The sequence below is a fragment of the Dipodomys spectabilis genome, unplaced genomic scaffold (genome assembly GCF_019054845.1).
Source record: "Dipodomys spectabilis isolate Male_0828 unplaced genomic scaffold, ASM1905484v1 ptg000210l, whole genome shotgun sequence".
Lineage (NCBI taxonomy): Eukaryota > Metazoa > Chordata > Mammalia > Rodentia > Heteromyidae > Dipodomys > Dipodomys spectabilis.
In genome coordinates this window covers 4,178,700-4,203,754 of record NW_024870887.1, presented here as the reverse complement: position 1 = coordinate 4,203,754, position 25,055 = coordinate 4,178,700, and the positions used below count along the sequence as shown (strand labels likewise).

Genomic DNA, 25,055 nt, shown 5'->3' with positions numbered 1-25,055 from the left:
ATGCACCTATAGCCTAGCAAGGTGCCAGGTGTGGCTGCAGCTGAATATAAGAGGAAGGCAGATGAAGTAAGCAAAGTAGAGACGGGTACAGACTGCTGCTGCTGTTATCACACAGGCCCTTTTACTGGAAAGACCCTAGCTTTTACCATGAAAGAATAAAGAAGCTGGGCATGAGTGACTATAATCCTAGCTGCTCAGAAGGCTGAGATCTGGGGGGCAGCAAAAGTTTAAAGCAAACCTGGGCAGAAAAGTCCGTGAGATTTTGTCTCTAAAATAACCAGCAAAAAGTCAAGCTGTAATGTGGCTCAAATGGTAAGGCACCATTTAACCAAAAAAGATGAACAAGTGCAAGGTCCTAAGTTCAAGCCCCAGTGATGAAAAAAAAAAAAATCTAGTATTTTATTACAGATGAAGTGGCTTTTCCCCATTCTCATAACACCTTACCCAGTTGTTCTTCTTCCCAGCATAAATTTCCATGTTCTCTCCATACTGAGGCTCTTCCAGTAGTGTTTGGTACTCAAACATGAGGCGTGAGCTCTCACGAAGGCGGCTGCATTGGAACTGGTGATACTGTTGCACAAGTTCCTTTACCACAAGCAATAGGCACTCTGGATTTGCAGGGTTCCAGGAGGCGAGGTTCTGCAGAGCCATAAATAAGGACTAGTGAGAAATGATTTTCACGAAAATCCTGAGTCACATTCATATATCCATACAAAAGAATGACAAAAGTCTATGAGCAACAGACTACTGCTGATCAACAATGAGCTCAAAAGACTAAGTTAAAAGGGTTTTGTGATCTTGGTGATTCCTCCTTCTAATATCTAAAATTCCTGCCAAAAACAAAAAACAAAAAAACAGAGGAGTTCCATCATGAACAGGCAGAGTAGTAACAAAACAAGAAACCTAAGATCTAAGAAGACCATTATTTAGCCCTGGAAGATTGAATTTCTTCTTTATACTTCTATACTTTTACCTTTCATTTCAACCACATATAAATTCAGCATTATATGTCTAATAATTAAAATTCAGATACACATATCACCTGCATCTGCAATGTTAGATGTAAATAAATGCCCTATAAATAATAAAGCTTCACAGAAACACAAGCATAAGGGGGTCTGGAAAAAAGTAATGAAATAGAGACAAGTTCAGGAGAGTTGCTGGAAATGAAGAGATCTGATAAGAATACAGTGGTTAAGCTCAGATCCACTCATTCTATAAACCCTATTATATATCAGCCACTATTCCAGGCAGTGAAAAAAAGCAAGCAAGTCCTTGCTATCAAGAACTTACTTTAATGAGACAAAAATCATACATACATACATACATACATACATACATACACACATCAGATATTGCAAATGCTACCGAGAAAAATATAGCATACATAGGCAATGACTGTCAAATGGTGCTGATAAGTAAGCCCACATAGATCATTAGTGTCCTCAACAGGTACTGTTTTAGTAGAGAAAAAAATGATCAGGGTTGGGATTTTATTTGTTTTGTAGTACAGTGAATTAAATTCAGGGCCTCATACTTTTTAGACATGTATTCTACTTGAGCTATTATCCCTGCCATTTATTATCAGGTTTATGAGATATTGCACAGAAAGAATTACAAACAATGAATTTAATAAAGAAACTAGCGAAGAATGTGGGGGTTGAGGGAAAGTTTGGTATAGATGTTTTTAGCCTAAAGAAATGTTCTGAGAGAGAGAGACAGAGACAGAGAGAGACAGAGAGACAGAGAATGAATTAATGAAAGAGTTCAGAATAGCAAGACAGAAATAATTGAGTAGGTATAAGGGTCCAGTAGGCAGAAGACAACAAATCTTCAAGAAAGACCTAACAAGTGAGCTACGATGGTCAAACTGAATGCCTGTGGGAGCAGGCAAAGAGCTCCATGTGGTAGTGGGAATTTGCTACAGTTCTCTCCTGGCAATTTATATTTTCTTCATGACATTGGAAGGGCAGTTATCATCTGAGACTGAGGAAGAAGAAAATGAGATTGGAGGTTTGAGACAGAAGCATGAAACAGTCACTTGGAAGACTAAATGAACTGTAGAAATTCTAAAGAAATTCCAGATACAACAAAGGACCAAGGTTGAAGGTATGATTTTCTTTGTGGTATTGGGGATTGAACTGATAGCCTTAAGCATGCTAAGCAAGCACTCTATCATTTGAGCCAAGTTCCAGCTTCTGGTCATCCCTGGAGGAATAATTCCTAAATGAACTAATTAGCCTACATTTCACTGCACAGTACACAAAGTAGGGGGAATCTGGGCTCAATAAAAAACTGGGGCTTGGTCAAACAAGAACAACTGAAAAAAAAGAGGGGCAAGAGATCTTAACGGATTGGCAAAAGAAAAATTTTGATTATATTATGTCAGGAAAAAGCCAAGTAAATCATGAGGGAGGAAGAGTTAATGAAAAAGTGGCCAGACAATCAACTGTAGCTTATAGTGGGATCAAAGAATTGTTGGGAGTTGAGACAGGACAAAAAATGAATTGGACAGGCATAAGCGCATGATCAGAAAACTGGAGAGTATAGAGGTGATATGTATGTAACTGGTACTGACAAGATGGAGTGTACCACAAATGGTGTGCACAGCTAAATCACTGGAGGACAGAAAGCTAGGGACTACCACCATTAAAAGGATCATTTATTTGAGTAATATAACAGCACCTAATATAGAAGAGTGATACTGATAGACTGACCATGAGCAATATACTAAAATCCTCAAGGAACAAGAAGAGGGAGCAGTGGGCCCTAGAGCCTATTGGTGTAAGTTCCCAGTTGAAGGTGGAGAATGGAGAAAAAGAAAGCAACATTTCTTTGAGAACAGCTATGAAGAACAAAGCAACATCTACCCCATTTCAAGCACAGAGTCATAAAGGATAGGCAAGAAATCAGCTCTACTTACTTGAGAAGCAACAGAAGAGAAGGTGTGTCAAGCAAGACAGGACAACTTTCAGAACAGTGTTATCCTTCATAAGTAAGCCATCATAGATATTTAGAGATAGCAATGCCTGAACACTATCTCCTACCCAAGATTCTGACATAACTGTGATAATCAAGGGTATGTTTGGGATATTCGATTTTTTTTCCCTAAAAGCAAAAACATGAAGCAAAAACTCAGATATATTAAGTTGGTGGGAAAGATGGTTAGAGGGGAGGGTAGGGATATATCAGGGAATTAAATGATATAAGACTTGTAAATATCTAGAAATATCCAGTCTCTACAAATGTAAAATTTAAGTATCTACAAGTAAAAATACCAATACATAATAAATGTTCGAGAGGTAACAATTAGCTTGCTGACTAGTATGCACATTCTAAGAACTTTTCATACACTCAGGTTAACCATCATAACCTCATAATTATCATCCCTTTTAAAGATAAGAAAACTGAAGAAAAGAGCAGCTCAGTATCCTAAGGGCACAACCATAAACAATAAAGCTAAGTTTCAAACTCTAGCAAGTTGTCTTCAAGTCCCCACACATTGATCAAGATGCATTGGTAAATTGGTATGTTGACTTGAAATCCTTTAATACAACTACTAAAGGTAAATTTAAAAAAAAAAAACAAGGAATTTTTTTAAAGAACTGTATCAGAAAAACTAAAACATTTCGATCTCACAAAACTTTTAAAAGGTAACAAGGACCCTATTAAACATATGGGTTATATGAACTAAGCTCTAAAGTAATTAATATTTACTGTATTAAATGTGAAAATAGAAAAATTTTCAAAATAATTCATTTTAGAGTAACATAACATGTTACATGTTAGTATAAATAACATTTTTAATGAAATATATATTGTTTAAAAACAGAAGTATGCTATTGTTTTTGCATCCTAACAAATTTCTTTAATGTCTGGTTTAATAAGAGTTGGATTCTCATATCTGTTTCTGCATAAAATCTGTTGAATACGTTGAATATGAACATTGCAATATGTTATTCTGGCTGAAGTATATGAAAAAAATCCAATCAAACATGCAATTTGAAAACAAGCATATTTTAGTAGTCTTTTCAAATGATCCTGGATATTCTGATTCTACACAAAAACTCAACAGGTGAAACTAGTCATGGTCATACCTGTGTGTAGGCCTAGCTACTTGGGAAGATGAAGCAAAAGGATCACTTAAGGAGCTTGGCATCAGCCTAGGCAACATAACAAAACAAAGCTCAACAAGTAGCAACTTCTTGAAGTCTGGTTGCTATGTGGACTAGGCAACCATATTAACAAACATTTCTACTCTTATATTAAGCTCCATTCATCTATCCTGTCCTTTGAATGGATAGATTTTTATCCATACGTTCTGATCATTTAAAAATACTATTTTATGCACTCATTTTACTTATCCAATATTTAAAAATCATTAATTCATTAACATCATTACTAATCTTATCAGAAAAGTGATTTTTAATAGTGTGATGGCATCAACCTACAGATAATAAACACAAGTTTTCAAAAATGCTGATTTTCACTTCAAGTCTAGGACTTCATTATTAACTACAAGTACCCAGCTGTTTCCTAAAATGGTAAGATCATTTATCATTTATCAGAAAATGTCTAATAAATACCCATGCCTAAATACTCCATCAATCATTCTTTCAAGAATGAATCCAAGAAAAAAAGCAGCTAGTTCAGCTTGCAACTCAAACAACATTAATGACTTTCCTGAGAAAACTGTCATCCCTTAGCTTGAGAAGTCTTCCATATGCCACCTTACCCCAGTCAGAATGGCCCACATCCTAAAGTCAGCCAATGACAAATGCTGGAGGGGATGCAGAGAAAGAAGAATCCTATTACACTGCTGGTGGGAATGTACACTTATACAACCATTTTGGAAAGCAGTCTGGAGGGTCCTCAGAAAGCTAAGTATTGACCTCCCTTATGACCCAGTCATACCACTTCTAGGCATCTATCCTAAACAATAGGAACCAGTATACAAGGACACATGTACCTCCATGTTTATTGCAGCACTGTTCACAATAGCCATGATACGGAAACAACCCAGATGCCCCACCACAGATGAATGGATCCATAAACTGTGGTATCTATAAAAAGGACAAAATAATGGCATTTGCAGAGAAATGGATGGAACTAGAAGAAATCATGTTGAGCGAGGTAAGCCAAGAGCAAAGAGACAAACGGCACATGGTCTCCCTGATAAGTGGATGTTAAATCCAAAATGTAAGGTGATACAACAAAATTAACAAGACTTAAGAAATAAAGGACTTTGTACAGTATTTTCACAATAAAAAAATATAAATTAAAAAAAAAAAGAAATAAAGGACTTCCACTCATCTGGTCAAATCACTATTAAATAGCCCCATGCTGATGATCACATATATAGTATATATGTGCACACCGGAGGGAAACCAGGAGGATGACACAGAACTAGAGGGAATCAGGGAGAAACATAAAAAATTTATTGTGCAGGACCCATCAGCTGCACTGGACATTGATCAAAATGAACTAAGCAACTCAATGGCAGTAATGGAAGGGAGGGAACAAGTGGGAAAAAGGGAACAGCTGATGCTATGCAAAACAAAAGAAATGTACATACCACCCAATGTGGGAGAAATAACTGTATCGAAAAGCACATAGAACTCATAAATGTTATAGACCATGATAGACAATTTGCCCCATGAAAGTCAGAATGTGTTTGTGACTTTAACTAAGCATCACTATCCCACAATACTGTGAAATGTGGGAAATTATGTAACCACTTAATCATATTAAAAAAATGAAAAACAAAAGAAGTCTTCCATAAGTACTTTGTATTGTATTACACAGAATGCTGAAAAGATACATACTCCACAGTGGATTTCATAACATCAGTAATTTTTGTATGTTCATTAAGAATGTCTTAAGTGAACAGGAAATGTTTCACTGAGAATATGTGATGGTAGATAATACAGAGATGTACAACCTGATGTTACTGCGTTCATTTATGCTAAGACATCAGTGATACTTACCACTGCTTTCTGCATTGCAGCTATAAATATCAGCCAAGTAAAGAAAAAAAAAAGGTGTGGTGGGAGGCTAAAGGGAGATATCTTAAAATGATTCTGAAAATAGTTTTTACTCTACAGAATTCTGCAACAATCTCAAGGATCACAAGCGCTATGCTTACCGCATTTTTAGAATCATCACACTACATTATATTCCCTTGAAGACAGATTAAACACAACCTCTATCAAGAGAAAACAAAAAGTTAAGGAGCACATTTATGAAAAAAACTAGCAATGCCCTCCATAGTTGTAGTTTCAACATCCAATTAAGGGTAGCTTGAAAACATTTAGAAAAAAACATATCTATGCTGAACATGTACAGTTGTCCTGTCATTATTCTCTGAACAATATACTATAGCAACTATTTACAGTATTTGTATTTTATTAGATATTCTAAGGAATGTAGAGTTAATTTAATTATATAAGAGGCTGTGCACAGATTTCTACAAATACTGAACCATTTTATATAAAATAATTAAACATCTACAGATTATAGTAGTTATAGGAACTCATGCAACCAATTCTTTATAGACAGCCAAAGATAACCATACTTTTTGCACTGCTTCGCAGTTGGGAAAGTATTAAGTGGAAGGAAGAATAAATAAATAGGAAGAATAGGTCTAAACAGAGGCTCAAATCAATACTCAATGAACAGAAGAAAGACAAGTATTTCAGCATTATACAATGACTACAGAGGTATCTTAGTACAAAAGTGATTTGGTAAGATGCCATCTCTGGCAAACAACTTGACCTTAATAGCCTAAAATTCCTTCTAAACTATACAAGACCACATTTTAAGTATTGATAGGGTATAACCACACAATATAGAACTTAAAATGATCAATATATGTGTATATACATATGTATATATATATAAAACTCACCATCCATTTCCATCAGAAATTGTTAATCATTTTATATAGGAAAATATACAGTATTCCATTTCTTAGTCAACTAATCCTGCCCAGTCCTTGCTATACTACTAGAGCAAAAATAAAAGGCTTTTTGTTGTTTCAATTTTTTTAATTGTATCATTTCTCTTCAGTTATTTGGCAAGCTTCAAGCTATATCCCTACAATGAAAAAATTATGAAAACATACAAGCTGGCAAACATCTCTTACCAAGTTGAATTCATTTCAAGTGATTCAAACTAATTTTTAAATGTATACTAAAGACCTGCCAACCATTAAAATATAATCTACCAATATATGAAAATGCATTTGACCTTTTTGATCATTCAAGGAACATTTTAGTGGAAAACAATTCTCATCAAAAGAGGTTTAGATACACATAACAAGATAAAATATTCCTTTCCAATTGCCCCTTGATCACTTGTATTTGTTAGGTATTTCCTGGTTTGAAATCACTTTATCTAGAGAAATGAAAAACATAGAAAATACACCAAGTTTTGATTACCCATTAGGATTTAGGACAAAAGAAAGTTTAAAAATGTAAGACATTTGAGCTTTTCATTCTTTTGAGAAGGAATTAAGAAAAATATCCAAAGTTCTTTAGGGAAAGCAGGAGGAAGGAAGCATAAATTAGCAGCCTGTTTACAAAGAAAGGAAATTCTTATTCTACTTATTTTGAGCAGAGCATGAAGGTTCCTTATCCCCAGAACGAAAGGAGGCACAGAGTACATAATAACTAATAAAAGAGAGGAGAAAAGGGATTCTTAAAATGAGGAAATAAAACTTCAATGAAAGTAAGTGCTAAAATACAGTCCATAAAAATAACCAAAGAAAGGAGTTAACTACTATTTACCATAGAAACCTATTCATTCTCAAACACCTGTGAAGCAGTTCAGAGAAGGTATTGTGCCAGAATTTTTAGAGAATGACTAACTAGAGTCAAGTGCTGTAAACAACTGACCATCTCCCCCGCCTGAAACAGTTTCTAACCAGAGAACTGGCACTGGACTCCTAGCTATCATGACTCATCTTGTTGCATTCCCTACCCTGGCTCCTTTGTTCAGGCCACCTGATATAAAGGATGCTCCAGCATATGTGAACCTCAACCTTCCCACATTTCTCAGTCATAAATACCTTCCACTGTGCACCTTACACTGCCAAATCAATGTTGCCACAGACTTAACTGGCCAACCAATCTTCAGGTCTTTAACTGAGCTTTCTTATGTCAGAAAGATAGTGAGGAATGATGATTTTAGAAGCCTAGCTCATCTTCAATTTAGGTAATAATCAAAAACAGCCACACTGAAGCAAATTTAGACATGCAAGAGAATAATAAGTGAATAAGTGGAATAAGTTTGGAAGTGATGTATCAATACTTAACATCTTTATGCAGATTGAGGAAAAAAAGCAAATGAACAAATGAGACTTAACACCATCATCACTATTCAGGGACACTGTTTTACAAAAATAATATTATGATCAAAGTTTTCAATTAATAAAAGGATAATGTGTAATAATAAACTGGCTATAACAAAAGTATCTAACACATTTTACTACAAAACTTTACCTAACTCTTCAGAATATATCAATAAAATTAAAAAAAATAAAAATCAATGCAACATACAAAACAGTATATAACCGTACTGGTAATCAAAGAAATGTAGTTTTTCTCATTTGTCCTTTTCCATAAACCAATTTTTCACTGAAAAAGTAACATATGTACATGGTAAAGGAATTTTTTTTCAAATAGCATATAAATTTATACAAAATACTGCCTTCCTCCAAATGTTAACAATCAGATGACTTCCCCAAAAGGTTTCCCTTACCTCACAGGGGCAATACATGATGCTACTATCTGACTGCAGATCACCCTAGCTTTGCCCAGAAAGTTACTAGAAAACAAGTTAGTAACTTATAGATGGAAGCCATTTAAAAGGGTCCCCCTCTTAATACCATTTTTCTGTTTTTTAAGTTTTCTGAGCATACATTTATGTGTGTACATGTACATATACATAACACTTACACATATTTTTTTATAATGGAAAGTGTAAATTTCTTAAAACAGAATAGGCCAGGTGTAAGAGTTCAGGGTCAGCCTGGGCTAACACAGCAAGACCTTATCTCAAAAATAAATCTAAGACAGAAAAAAAAAGCTGGGTACTGGTGACTCACACTCAGGAGGATGAGATCTGAGGATCACAGTTCAAAGCCAGCGTGGGCAGGAAAGTCTGTGAGACTCTTATCTGCAATTAAAACAGAAAGCCAGAAGTGGAGCTGTGGCTCCAAGTAGTAGAATGCTAGCCTTGAGCAAAATAGCTCAGAGAAAACACCCAGGTCCTAAGTTGAAGCCCCACAACGGACAAAAAAATAATAAAAATTTTTAAAAATAGAATAACATATTTCTTGTCATTTCAAAATATCCCTTTTTTGTTGTGGGGGGAGGGAGGTTTGCACAGGCCAGTCATCAGTTTTTTATCTCAACACAGGTCAACATTTAAGAAGTTCCATTCTAATCATACAACAGTGATACTCAGTAGACACTATGTTGAAAATGAACTATACAACTTGTTGAGGAAAAGAGTCGGGAGGGAAAAAACTGAGAGAAAATAAGGGAAGAAGTGACACTGTTCAGAAAGAACATTACCTTACTTATGTATTTGTAACCTCTCTGTACATCACCTTTACAATAAAAATGAATGAAAAAAGGAAGTTCCATTCTGTTTGTCACTTATACAATTTATGAGATCAAACTCCCATTGTTGCTTAAAACCAACTGAAAGTTAGCTGTTCAAATTTAGCATCATTTAACCCTAAATGTGAATGCTTCAAGTATCTTCAAGCTAATTGTTTTGCAAACCGCAAGTCACCTCCCAAGATGTTTCCTAAAAGCTAATGCAATTCATTAGAACATAGTGGTCACAGTTATAGTAATTTGTTATGTTGCTTTCAACTAAAACTTTTTTGTGTTTCATTCTTCTGAATGGGAAGTACAGGAAATACCAATGACATTTTACATTTTGAACAGAACAGTATCCAAATAAGTATGAGTTTTTAAAATGTCAATTCACCAGGAAAATACAAGGGGTAACAACAAAAACAAACTTGATATTGGTTTATTTGTAAGATGAGAGTTATTATCCACAATAAAAAACTATATTGCATATTAACATAGTTATTTATGCAAAATTCCTCAAAATATCTTCTAACATAGTTGAAGTAAATTTATTTTAAACATTTTTTATATAACAACTTCCCAATTTTTTAGAGTTAATGCAACATGAATTTGGGTATGAGTAAAAGGAAGTAGATTAGGAGAAACTAGCTTTAGAACTACAAAAAGCAAGTCTCCTCCCTTTTCCATGTAAGCACCTTAAAATATAGTCAAATATAGTTTTCCCCATAATCATGTGGGAAACAACAATAACCATATTCCTGATCATATGCCCTTATATGTACATTATTAACTTACAGTTAATGTTTGGGAATTTTATTGAGAAGATACCACTACTATTAACAAAATGGACTAGATAGATAGGAAATGAATATACTATGTACTCTTGTAACACATGTATACAAAAACTGACAAGGAAAAAATTAAACAGGGTAGTTCTGTGATCTTCAGTGAGTCTATTTTCGAATATTCTAATATTTTTTTTCACTCCATGGGTCAAGCTTACTGAAGCCGGGATTTGCAATTACTGATGTCATGTTTGAAGGTTTTGTTAAATTACAGTCTTTTAAAACCTAGGAAAAATTCAGAAAAATGTACATCTCTAATGCTCAAATGATTAAGTAGATACCAATATATATCAATATATTTTTCTGGAATTAATATGAGCTAGTGAAGGGCTGGGAGTGGCTCAAATGGTATAGCACCTGCCTAGCAAGTGCAAGGTCCTGAGTTCAGTATTTGAGTTGCATACTACAGGAGTTAGTGAAAGTAACTTTACCTACTTAACAAATACAAATGAGAGATAAATCAAAAGTACGCTGGTGAAATGTGGTAGTTGATGCTCGGTGGCTACTGCTAGAGTCAGGATTAGTCTTAGTTTTAAAAAGCACTCTGTACCTTCCAAACCCTGCTTCAACCAGCACCCAGAGCTCTCCAAGGTTCTGACCTTCCTCCTTTTGTGAGTGTACGGGTGTGTGTCCTAAGCTTCTTTTAAAGGGGCTTTCTTTCTCTTTTCTTTTCCTGCTTGCTCACTGGCTGGCCTGCTCACTTGCTTGCTTGCTTTATCTTCTTTTAATTGACTTGCAGGAAAACATCCAACCTGGCTTACAGTAAAACAACAGGCCATTAAAATCTTCCGGCTACTAGTGGTAATACGATCTTGACTCTTGTCAATAAAGAACATGAAAATTCCAGATGATGAGAAAGACAAAGATAGAGTCTTGGGTAAAATACATAAATATCTCGGTAGCTAAAAAAACAACTTTCCCATGTGGTCTTGTGACAATACTAACAAATCTCACAAAAGAGAAAAAGTAAAAATAAGAAATCCTAAGTCTGAACTTCCTGAAATGTCATTAAGTGGGCAATCTCATGCAGTAGCTTAATAGGCAAAACTTCTAACCAACCAAGGAGTTCTGGATTATCTTCAAATATCTACTAAGAGATGATCCTACTGGCATAGTACACCAAATTTTTTATAATCTTAATATTGTACTAGGATTATCAGTTATTGGCATACTTTACTTGTTCAATTTATGTCACAGGTAAGCATACCTTAAGCCTAAAATATGCAAAAGCTACCCCAAAATTATCCCCATAATTCAAAAACCTATGATTTCCCTTATCACCCATCAGAACATAGGCCACTCTATGCTAAATCCTCAGTTGATAATTGGATCTCTAGGATCACCCAGATCATTACCAAGTCATGATGTTTTTATTGTAAACTACAGAAAAAAAAATAAATCTTGAAGAACATCTTTTGGTCCAGCCTTCCTTGTTTATTAAGAAAAGAAAGTAAGTAGATTCTTTTCTTGGAAAGAAACTCAAATGTGATAGGAATGAAAGGAAAGGCAAGCATACCCTCCAAGAAAAAGATCCTTTATTATTCTTCCTTCTTCTCTTAACATTATGACAACCCAGAGAAATAAAACAGTATCTTTCCTATAACATGTATAAGGAAACTAACATAAGAAGTTCTAAAATCACTGAATATAAATGACTTGGGAGATACTAACTAGACTGAATAACAACTAAATTATTCTTTTCTTCCATAGGTATCACCTATCTATACAACCTTAAGGTTTATCTTTATCTGTTTCAAGAAAAAATGTTCAAGTTTTTATACTACTGTTTCTCAAAAAATGAATAAATATTCATGCTTAAGTCCAACATAGAACAAAACACCATTGTAAAATCTGATTAACAGACTCTAATAACTGAAAATTATTTGGCGGCCCAGTCTATGGCTCTGGTGCAAATGCTGTTATTACCTGACCTGCTGATGCCACTTCCTTCCCAATCGATGCTATTCAGACTGTGTGTAGCATCACTGCAAGGGCAGAAAGGGAATTAGCAAATGTAGTTTCAGCCTAATTCAAATTGTTTTTCCTGGGGATGTATTTAAATTTTCCAGGTTGCTCGAATATCATCCAGGGATGTGATTTTGAAAGAGACAGCTTGTTACTGTTTTTCCTGGCTGTACTACAAGAAACAACAGTGTGAGCTTATTTTAACTTAATGTGTGCTTCTGTGTTTCTTTACAAGAAATTAACTGCAATCATTTAAAGCAAACACTTTGTTAATGTTATACTTTTCATTAGAAAATGTCTTCAGGAGACTTTCAAACTTAGGTAAGAATCTTAATTCTGCCCACAGATTTCAAATTTAAAGCAAATTATTTAAATCACAGTGAGAGATCATTCAAGCTAAGTGAACCTGTCTGGCATTGTGTGTTTTATAAGCTGTAGATGAGTCACGATATCACAGGACTCCTAGCCATTCTCTCATGGTAAGATAATAACTCTTCCTGCCTCACCCTGGACTCATAATAGAGCCTCATTTCCTCTGACTATGAAAATCAAAATGGGACCCATAGGAATGGGCAGTGTGGAACAAGATGGAAAACAATAGCTTCAACCAAGCTGTTATTTATAGCTAGAGAAATACCTGACACTGGGTTTCTGACAACTGACCTAGATGACTTCTTCAGTTAGACTGGGCCCCTGGGCCCAATGATTTATACTTCTTAGCTGTTTCTCCCATGCTTAACTGAGCTCCTTAGATTTCTGTTCAGACCTAAAGTATTTACCTTCTCTGAGTTAAAACTCCAGTTGTACATCTTCCTGGTTAAAGGCTTTAAGCTATCAGTGTCCAAGTAAACACACACTGTGTAAAAATGAGCAGAGAAAACAAGAACAGTAAAGTAAACTATCCTAGCTCTTCTTGTTAGGACAGTCACATATATCTAGAGCAAAGTAGTCAACTAACTAAAGGGGAAGATGCATATAGAATGTGCTATACAAAGCAGTAAGTGCATTCACTACCTTTACTTCTCTCCCTAAACTCTCCACCTCCTAAACAAGGTCCATAAGTCTTTGATCTAAACCTATATTTAGTCATAACCACTCTTTGATGTCCAATACTCATTCTCCCTCTTTTCTGATAACATCAACCCAAATTTCCTTTGGAAAATCACCCCATTCTCAGCTATGGGTCTGAAGTTAAGAATCTCCAGCTAATGCTCCATTTGTCCTGACTGTTTAAGCCTATTCAGCATTTCCTGCATACCTAGCTTCAATGACTGATTCAGCAATGGAACATACCCGATAATAAAACTAAATGAGATAAATGAAGCTGTCAGCTGGACTGCTGAGAAATAAAGGTTTTCTTCTTCCTATGCAGTAGAATATAGTGTAAATCAAAATATCCATTTTGTATTCATAGGAAAGGGACCTATCTGCTATGGAGATATGGTGAATAAAAGAGAACACAGTGAAAGTCAGAGCAGAGAAGAAAATGTGTGTGTGTGGGGGGGGGGGGGGGGAGGAGAAGGTCCTGAAAGACATTATATCAGCTGCAGAGACAACCTTTTCTGAAAAGTTCTACATATAAGTTCTTAAACCAAAGAATTCCACTTATTTAAGCCAATTTGAATCAGATTTGTTATTTTATAAGGAAGAAAAAAAGTGGGTTCCTGTGGCTCATACTTATAATCCTAGCTACTCAGGAAACTAAGATCTGAGGATCACGGTTCACAGCCAGTCCAGACAGGAAAGTCCACGAGACTCTAATCTCCAATAAATTACTCAGAAAAAGCCAGAAGTGGCACTGCGGCTCAACTGGTAGAGCTCTAGCTTTGAGCCAAAGAATCTCAGGGACAGCACCTAGGCTCAGAGTTCAAGTCCCAGGACCACCATAAACAAGAAGGAGGAAGAAGAGGAATAGGAGAAGGAGGAGAAGTAAGGAGGAGCAAAGTAAGAGAAGTCAGAAGAAAAGAGAAATAGGAGAAGAAAAAGGAAGGTAGGAGAATAGGAAGAAATGATACACAACACAATATTACTAGTTTACCTCTCTAGACAAAGGAGAAGATAGAGGTATACAAACTCTTATTAAGCTATATATAACTATTCAAGAGCCTTTTAATATTGAAAATATAGACTTACTTATATTTTAAAACAAAAAATCAGGTATTTTAAACAAAAAATATCTAAAAATTATGTTTTAGAAAAGTAGTAGTATCTTAAATTAATTTGCAGGAAACTCTACACGAAACATTAATGTATTTCACTAATTCAACAATTATTACATTCATTTCTATTGAGGGGGGGTTAAAAAGGAAGAGAAAATGGAAGACTATAGTTTTGTATGTTATAACTCATACCTTAAGTGAAAATGTATCTGAAATAGGCATCTATGATGCTCCTCATTCCAGAGCTTTTCAAACACTAATAAAGTATTCAGTTCAATAAAACAAGATTTCTAATGAAGACAACAGACACACTGAAAGATATAAAGGAAAAAAATGAATAACTGGTCCAGAACAGATAAGGGCACTTTGATTACTGACATGTGTCTTGGAATCATATTCAACAAACCATACTCAGTCCTTCATTAGAACTGAGCTTAGAAAGAAGGCCTTCACTTCATGGTCCCTTAACCAGAAGATATTTTTAGCTTCCTTCTAGTTGACCAGAATGTATTCAATACATACAAGCTATCTGGTAATATCATATGAATGCTGGCTACATGCCAAGCAGGGAATATGTACCTTAGACTAGAAAGCTTTTTACATTTTCTATACACAGTCTCTCTCCAAAGAGAGTATTAAACAATACATGGTAAACACTGTTTCATCAACTTATACTTTTTCAAATTAGCCATTCTGCCAGATTCTCAAATCTATACTTTATCAGTTCTTTCAAAACTGTGGTGACTATCACAGTCAACTTAAGAAAAGCATCTGTTCCAATGCCCTTGTAAATAATCATGAAGACATTTCCCAAACTATGAAGTACTTCAGAAGTCCTAACAAGACCCACCTATCCCCATGCTTCCAATATCTACTGACATCAATTCACTACCATCAGAGTAAATGAGGTCCTTTTTCTCAATTAAAAAAAATCCATTAACAAAAGGCTGTTTATGTGCAATCCTTATTAACCAAGGGAACTTGAGCTCTTACACAAAATATGAACCTTTTCAATAGCCCTGGCCCCATACCGGTCATTATCAAAACAACTGTGGATTCAGGTACTGGTGGCTCACATCTATATTCCTAGCTACTCAGGAAGCTGAGATCTGATGATCACATTTTAAAGCCAGCCCAGGCATGAAAAGTCTGGGAGCCTCTAATCTCCAATAAATTACTAAAACAGCTGGAAGTGGAACTATGACTCAAAGTGGTAGAGTGCTAGCCTTGAATGAAAAAGCTTAGGAACAGTGCCCAGGCCCTGAGTTCAAGCCCCACAACTGACAAAAAAAGAAAAGAAAGAAAGAAAGAAAGAAAGAAAGAAAGAAAGAAAGAAAGAAAGAAAGAAAGAAAGAAAGAAAGAAAGAAAGAAAGAAAGAAAGAAAGAAAGAAAGAAAGAAAGAAAGAAAGAAAGAAAGAAAGAAAGAAAGAAGGGAGGGAGGGAGGGAGGGAGGGAGGGAGGGAGGGAGGGAGGGAGGGAGGGAAGAAAGGAAGAAAGAAAGAAAGAAAGAAAGAAAGAAAGAAAGAGAGAGAGAGAGAGAGAGAGAGAGAAAGAAAGAAAGAGAGAGAGAGAAAGAAAGAAAGAAAGAAAGAAAAGAAAGAAAGAAAGAAAGAAAGAAAGAAAGAAAGAAAGAAAGAAAGAAAGAAAGAAAGAAAGAAAGAAAGAAAGAAAAGAAACAGCAAAACTGTGGAAGTCTCATCACAAGACATATTCTCCTCAGATCCTGCGCTGTGGGGCACTGAGTCAGTGAGCTTAGAGTGCTTATTCTTTATCCCTAAAGAGTCACATTGAGACATTTACCAGCACAGTAGAAGCCCAGAAAATTCAATCATCTTGATGACAAATTTTCTCATTGCAATTAAAACCCAAATATTTCATATAAACTCATTAGATATTCACATAAGATCTACTAATGTAAGGATGGCTAAAAGCTCCCCTACTAGCTTTCCACCAGTTTCTCATATTTCCCAGAAAGTAACAGAAAGTTTCTCTCAGACCTATGAACTACTTCAAACAATGACTAATACCTGGAGTCCAGAGTCCCCAATAAGGAGTTTTTTAAAAAAAGCATTTTTCAATAAAGGAGAACCAACATTACCTACTCTGATTTCTTCCGTGACAGCATTTTATCTTCTCTTACTAAATTCAACTTCCTCCTCTTCCTATATCAGTAATATCTTCTAGGCTCTCTTGAGATTCCAGCATTCCTAATTTAATGCTATCTCTACCCCAGTGGGGATAAAAAGCACCAAATATCTTATTAATGGTGTGATCATTTTTAAATTGGACTTATTTATTTGCATTTAATTTTAAATCATTATCACTTCACTAAAACATTTTTGTGATGGACCCAATAATATTAAGGAATTACTAAGCATTTGTAAATTGGCAGACTTGGCTTGTCAGCATGCTTTCTTTGACCCACACAATTTTTATTTGAAAATCTTTGGACAAGGCATACACACTTCAGCAGGTCACAATCTGAACTAATTCCAACTATTTTACATCTATCTTTTTCACTCATTTGTGTTACTTGACCAGATCCTTCGATACCTGAGTGTACAATGCCTGCATTAAGATTTTAGGGCCATTTCCTAGTGACTGTTCAGATCCTTCCATAGTTCCTTCATTTATACTGAATGCATCAGGTGTTTATTAGAGTCCTGTAAGCCAAACACTACAGAAAACAATAACTAAGGTTCTTTGCAACTGAAAAATAAAGATAACAAGAAAGCTATTCTTTTCAATGCACCCACTAATGTTTATAAGAAATGACTGATTATCTCAATAATAGTTATTTCATATCACTTTCCTTCAGGAGGATTATTAAAACTTTTTTTAGAGAATAGGGACAGTATCTTATTAATCTTTGTGCAAGTACTGTACTGGACATTAAGGGCTATTCAATGTGAGCGCTCAAATTATTTTTTAACGGAATACATCACTATTCAATTCATTATAAACTGAATTAGGCATATTATCAAGAATTTTCCAAGGGCAATAAAGATACTGGCTACTTGAAACCAAGTTTATATGATGGTTAGGAACAGAAGTAGACAAAAGAAAACTGGAAGGCAAAGCTGAAAATATAACATTGAAATATGACTAATTATAGTCATCAATCATTGAAAGTTTGAACTGTTAAAAACAATAACTTATAAGCATTCTAAAACAGAATTTCTTTTTAAATATAAGTACACTTAAAAGAATATGATGAAGTTATTAAAACAAAGTAAAAAGATCATGGCTCAAAAGACAAAGTCTAAGATACAAAATAACACATTAAATCATTTTCCAGTTCAAAAACCTACATGAGATGTTGATCTTCCTGTTTTTCATAAACCTTATAATTGTTCCAGAAAACTACCAAGCATCTGCCTCTATGTAGCTAATTCTTTTCATCTTGGAGCTCTCACAAGGAAATAGAGAGTATACTGTGCCAGGATCACTATCTTCTCCAGCCAAAATCATTGTGTCTTAGAGCCAATTTCCTCTTGGTAAATCTCGATCAAATTCCTTCCATTTGTAGCTTCCTTAATACTGGTAGTGGCTGCACATGTAATAAGCTGATATATGTTTTGTTTAACAATACATTATAAATTTAACAGTAATATGTATTCCTATACACATAGGTAAATGTACACACCCACACTGGTTCCAATAAGTATTATTCATGTGACTCTGAAGACTATCATCCAGAATTTCTTAACCCACAAAAAAATTCTATGATATCTAGCATTACTTTAGAACTTTGCATCAAGAACTCTGCTATGCAGATATAATGATAATCAAGGTTAGTAACAATAATTTTGATGCTTTCATAACCCCTTGAAATACTTATGATTTAACAAAGAAAGTTCAAATTATGTTCTATTTTTCATTGTAAAGGGTATTTTATCAAAATTATATAGTATTTCAAAAAAATGGTGATCCAGATATAGTAAATTTTTATAAGCACAAATATTTTAGTAATTGTTATATCTTATTTCTTATGTAGTCTTGATAAAGTAAAATCACTGCTATTCTTATGTAGGATGCTCATGTTCATATATACACACTACATACATTTTTAACAAATGTTACAGACCAACCAATCACCATATTTTTTCATCTAAATATATGATTCTTCAATGCACCAACTAGAAAGTTGATTTCCTCAGGCTGGGAAGTTGGCTCAGTGGTATAGTACTTGCCTCACATGCATGAGGCCCTGGGTTCAATTCCTCAGCACCACATAAGCAGAAAAAAAGCCAGAAGTGGTGCTGTGGTTCAAGTGGTAGGGCGCTAGCCTTGAACTGAAGAGCTGAGAGACAGCACGCAGGCCCAGGGTTCAACCCCCACAACCAACAACAAAAAAAAAAAAGTTGTTTTCTCGCTCTATTATTACTGTTTTAAAAAAGTTTTTTAATATAATTAATTCATCGTTGCTGATAAACTCATCTTCCATGTATTATGAAAACATCTGATACTACCATTAAAAAAATAGTGATGGCATTAGGGAACAGGGCTTAAGTGAACAGAATTATCTATCTTTTAAGATTAACCACTCCAGGATGCGCTTATAATCCTTTTTTTTTTTTTTTTTACCATTTTGCTTTTGACCATTTTTACTCCACATATACATATTTGTCTCACTGTGCAAATTCTAATCTATGACATACATTATATACAATTTCCTAAATGAAAACTAAAGATGACTCTATATCTTGTGTATAAATCAAAGCATATATTTCTAATAAATAGCTATTTTACATAATCTCAAAGTCTCTACTATGAGGAATGGATTATTTTTGCTGTGACTCTGTACTAGGTTATTGAAGATTCAAGAAATCTGGAGCATATATCCACTTATCATATTATATAAAATGCAGAGAAATAAAGAAACGTGTTAAACCATGTCATGAGGACACAACTAAGCAAAACTCAGTCCATACACTGCAAAGAGGAAAATGAGATGAAATTTATTAACTAAAAAAGACTAAATTATGATTCATGAGGCATGAGTCGTAATTCAAACAATTAGAAATTTAAATACAGACTATTTGAGAATCCAAGGATTCACTACTGTTTTTTAGATTAAAAAATGGTATTTTGATTATGATTTTTAAGATATTTCCTATCTTTTTAAGTAATATCCTGAAATCTTTATAGATCATATAGCATACTTTGAGAAATTGCTTTGAATAACATGCTAGCCAGCAAGTGGCTCACACTTAGGTGAAAGAAGAGGATGACTTGAGAGTGACTGATGCCAGGGTGACAGATGCACAGGGCTTTATTATATAATACTTTCTACTTTGTGCATCTTTAGAAGCCTACTAAAGAATATTTGCAAATGAAGAAACATGATAGTTACAATAAATTTTGTATTCCTTTGATTTATATTGATGGGCAGTTATAAATTTACAGAAATAACAAGCTAAAATATTAAAGAATCTATATTAGTAATAATTCTTTAGTGTGATTAAGTAATTTTTTTTAAGTTTCAAAAGTTTTATTAACTCTTTAGTCTAAATGTTACAGATACTTTAATAGGTACTAATTTTTAGAAAGCCAAAAATTTGCATGATGTAAAATATAAAGTAATACAAGAATTTAAAATGCCTATAAATTAAAAGGTCCATATAACCACAAGCATAAAAGAAGGGAAGGAGGGTATGAATCAACTTCCCTTAGGCTCTCTTCAGAAAATCAGAGTTATTGCATTAAGTGACTAATATTTCAGTCGGGGTTTATTTTTGGAGAAAGGGCTGTTTATTTGTTTGTTTGTGTTTTATAAGACAAAGTCTTAAAAATCCCAGACTGGCCTTAAACTCACTATGTAACATAGACTGGCTTTGAACACAGGATTCTTGCCTCCGCTTCCGAAGCACTGAAATTTCAGGCTGAGAATACAGGCAAGTACCATCAAACCTGATACTACAAAACAAACATACAAACTCAATGTATAGCAAGGAAAGACAAAAGCTATTTCATCTTTTTCTTACTACAAAATCCTTTTAATTTAATTGGCATAGGTATTAGTGAATTTGGGGATCAGGAGTACTACATGTCAGTAGACCTAAAAGCAAAATAAATGGTTAACTTTTGCTTTTAATATAACAAATTCATTTTAAGTAAAAAATTAAACCTCATTTGGACAATTCTTGCTTTAAAGAATTTCCATACTGGGTATTATGGCTCAAGTCTGAAATCCTGGCTACTTAGGAGGGCAGAAATAGGAGATCACAGACCACAGTTCAAAGCCAACACAGGCATAAAAATTCATAGGACTCCAACTCAACTAATGTCTGTGTACAGAAATGTGCTCTTGTCATTCCCAGAGAAACAGGGAGAACCTGTCTTAAAAACAGCCAATACAATGGGGGTCAGAGGTGTGGGTCAAGTGGTAGAGCTCCTGCCTAGCAATTGTGAGACACTGAGTTTAATCCCCAGGTACACAAAAATAAAAAATAAAATAAAAATTCCCAGAGAGTTAACTAAACTTCATGTTAACCTTGTAAACATCTTCAAATGAATAAAAAAATAAATATTTCTACAATGTACCTTCAGGGACTAGTATAGTGGCTCAAATGGTAGAACATGGGTCTAGCAAGCACAATGCCCTGAGTTCAAACCTCAGTACTGCCAAAAACAAAATAAAATAAAATATACCTTTAAATGTGTGAATTATATATAATTATTATATCAATCACTATTCTTCTACCCTTATAAATTACTTTAATTTTCTAAAGGAGTTCTTTGATTCTAAAAAGCAACTGACATGTCCAATAGAAAACTCAGAAAATCTTAGTAATTAGCTGCCCTTCTTTAAAAAATATTGTATAATAGTCCTGATTTTTTTACTTTTCAGTCTGGCTTCTTCATAAATATTCTTGAAACCTATTCAAGAAAATGCATTAAATATGTTGAGTGTTTTGTTCATAATAATATTGTACTTCTATGGTATTTTCATAATCCCAACAGCTTAAAAACAGTATGTACACACACACACACACATGCACACTATCTACTGAATCACTGTCAGTGCTAGGCTACAACACTAGGCTGTGGTTGAAGGATTACATTAGACCAATGTAAGGGTTGAACTGGCAGTTTACTTTACAGCTTTAAATATCTTGGCTCTCCCAAGCTTGTGTGGGGGCTGCAGTTTGGCATAAAATTCTCAGCCTGATGCAGATAATTCCTCTAAAAATGTTTTTTTAATAGGAATTTTTTGCTTTAAAAAAAAGTTGGAGAAGGCATTCAGAAGAAATAGGTTCAAATGTGTAATATTCTTTTCCTTTGTAAATAAAAATTAAAGCTCACTGGAATAGATTTTGCTTTTATATGTCCATCTCTGTATCTAATCAGTACAATAAAATCCCAAACCTAATTATTTTGGGGGGTGTTCTAGAATTGTTCTTTTTTATACGATTTTTATTGTGAAAATACTGTACAGAGGGGTTACAGATACATGAGCAAGGTAATGAGTACATTTCCTATCAAGCATTGTTGCCTCCTCCTTTGTTTTTCCCCTATCATCCCTTCCCTCTCCACCTCCCCAACTACACTTCCCCTCCCCTGCCCCCACCTAAATTGTAGTTTGCTTTTCAACATAGTGTCTTGTATATCTCATTGTTACAATGGGTCAACCTGTATCCCTATTTAAGCATTTTGTTTTTCCTTTCCCCTTCCCAAATTAGGGAAGTGTATATAACAAGATGCAGGGCACCGACATCAAATACAGTGAAAACAGGAGTTATACCGTGGGGGAGGAACATACAAAGAAAAAAAATCACATAGTACATTATAAATACATTAGAATCAATAGCAAGAAAGAAAAAAACACTTATGTCCCTATCTTGGGGTTCATTTCACTTAACATCATCTTATCTGGTCATATGTACATAGCTTTTGACCTTTTCTGTTTGTCCCAGACACTTACTAGTTATTACAAATAAGGGAAACCATGGGGCCTATGTTTCTTTGGGCCTGGCTTACTTCGCTTAATATAATTTTTTCCAAGTCTTCCCATTTCCTAACAAATGAGGTGATGTCATTCTTTCTGATGGAGGCATAGAATTCCATCACACACACACACACACACACACACACACACACACACACACACACTTTCTTGATCCATTCATCTACTGAGGGGCATCTGGGTTGGTTCCATATCTTAGGTATGGTAAATAGTGCTGCAATAAATATAGTTGTGCTGGTAGCTTTAGTATAGCCTTTTTTGTGATCCTTTGGGTAAATACCCAAAAGTGGGGTTGCTGAGTCATAGGGGAGCTCTATATAGAGTCTTTTGGGGAACCTCCATACGGCTTTCAAAAGTCCAAACCTAATTATTTTTAATAAGTAAAAATCCTCATTTCTATCAATAGTTTATATGTTAAGATCAAAACCAAAATAAGCTCCTTCAATTTTAAGGGGAATGAGAAGACTTTGAAAACACTGCCATTTGTGAAGCTAGCTCACTCAGAAATCATCGCATGTTGCCCTCCATCATTTTGGCCAAAGTAACTTTTCTGTTTCTGCTTTTACAGTCAATGTTAATTCCTTCTTTATAACAGCTTTGTAAGAAAGGTAATAAAAGCCTCAGTTTTGTCAATAAAGAAATGCAAAGGATGTTGCACACCTTAGCCGAATAACAGACCTACTAGCCTACAGAACTGAGACTAGAATTCAATTGTCTCAACCAAGATTTGTTTCTACTACCTTAAGTTCTCAACTCTAACTATATATTAGAATTAGCTTTCCAAAACCACCAATGCCCAGGCTTTCCTCCAGTATAACAAAACTGAAATATCTGGATGACAGGACACAGTCATCAGTATATTCCAGATATTTCCAAGAAAGAATTGCAGTACTATCTACAGTAGTAAGAGAAAAGATGAGTAGAAAGTAAGAAGGTAGACATCATCAGGAGTCAATTACCCACTCACAAATCCAACTTTCAAAGTCATTTTTCTTTTCATAAATACCTACCTCCCCATTCCCAAATCAGAAAAACATCAAGAAAATACTACTGAATTTTAATATTTCCTATGTGAAGTATATGTGGGAACAAATATACCCACCAAGATGAATAAACAAGGCTAGCTAGAGCACAGAGATGTTCAATTTTAGATCCTCTTTATATCTCCTTAAATTAAATATTTCATTGCTCTATTTTTCTGTATCTTTCTGCTCTTTATTTTTTTCTGTATCTTTCTGCCTTTCTTCTCCTTGAAGAATTAGAAAAAGTTGCTGATGGTAAGCTCTGTGTTTGTTTCCCTGAAAATATATTTATAACATTAAATTCTTTAAGGATCCTAGACACCATTTTTTCAATATTGGGTTTAAACTCTGGGCCTCATGCTTGCTAAGCAAGTATTCTACCACTTGAACCAACTTTACGCATGGATTACAGGATCTCATTTTATCCCACAGGTATCCTAGAATGTGATCCTCCTATTTGTGTGTCCCTTTATTTCTCTGGAATAGCCTAGTCGTGTACTTCCCTGTAGCTTGAGGTGACAGGCACACACACACTTCTTGTAGCCAATGGTTGAAAAAGAATCTCACGAACTACTATGCCATCAAGATAACATCAAGCTTGCTAACTATAACCCTAGCTACTCAAGAAGCTGACATCTGGAGAATCATGGTTCAAAGTCAGTCCTAGCAAAAAGTCAAAGACTCTACCTCCAAAATAACCAGTCAAGGCTGGAGGCATGGCTCAAGTAGTAAACGTCCAGCCAAGCAAGCAAGCCAAGTACAAACTCCAACAGTTCAAACTTAAAAGAAAGAAAGGAAAAATGAAAGACAAAGACAAAGAAGGTAAAGATAAAGACAAAGACAAAGAAGGAAGAAAAAGAAAAGGAAGAAGTTGTCAACATTGCTCTTTTGTTTTCTCTCTTTTAGATTTTCTTGTTTTCATTGTCATACTGTTACTTAATCATGTTGTGCAAAATCCTAGACCATACCACTGTGTAGGTAGCCTGCTAAGATTAACTCAACTTCCTGAACCTAAAAATTACATTTATTCATTTTTCATATATTGAATATATTCAGTTCTTTTCAAAAAATCTTTATCATAAAATATAAGAAATACACATAAAAGTTTACAAAACATGGTTGTATTAACAATCATGTTAGCAATACCTGTGAAAGGAATGAAGCACATGTACAGCCAAAAATAATCCCTCAGAGCAACAATGTTCATGGCCACAATGTTCAAATGAGCAATGTTGTCCTACAGGTATTGGGAAATACTATGAATAGCCTGAGAACTGCAGCAAACCCTAGATGGTTTGAGTTTTAAAACTTAGCCATGTTCCATGCTGTTTCTGACCAGTTTTTTCTATTACATGAATCAATAAATCCTTTTAGTACTTAAGACAGTTTGACTGCATTTTCTATCATTTACATCACACTAAATTCTAGTGGCAATCATTTATCACATGATTTTGCCTCCAGAAATAATTTCTTCTTCATTATCATT

General features: G+C 34.6%; 1 protein-coding gene across 2 annotated transcripts in view; it reads right to left on the bottom strand.

Annotated features, from left to right (window-relative positions):
- The window catches only part of Babam2 (BRISC and BRCA1 A complex member 2), a 397,121-nt gene that overhangs the window by 266,478 nt on the left and 105,588 nt on the right, over positions 1–25,055 (bottom strand). For both annotated transcript variants that reach the window (XM_042696762.1, XM_042696763.1), the window contains exon 5: positions 445–639. In XM_042696762.1, coding sequence (XP_042552696.1) covers positions 445–639 — 195 coding nt within the window. The remainder of the gene's footprint in view (positions 1–444; positions 640–25,055) is intronic.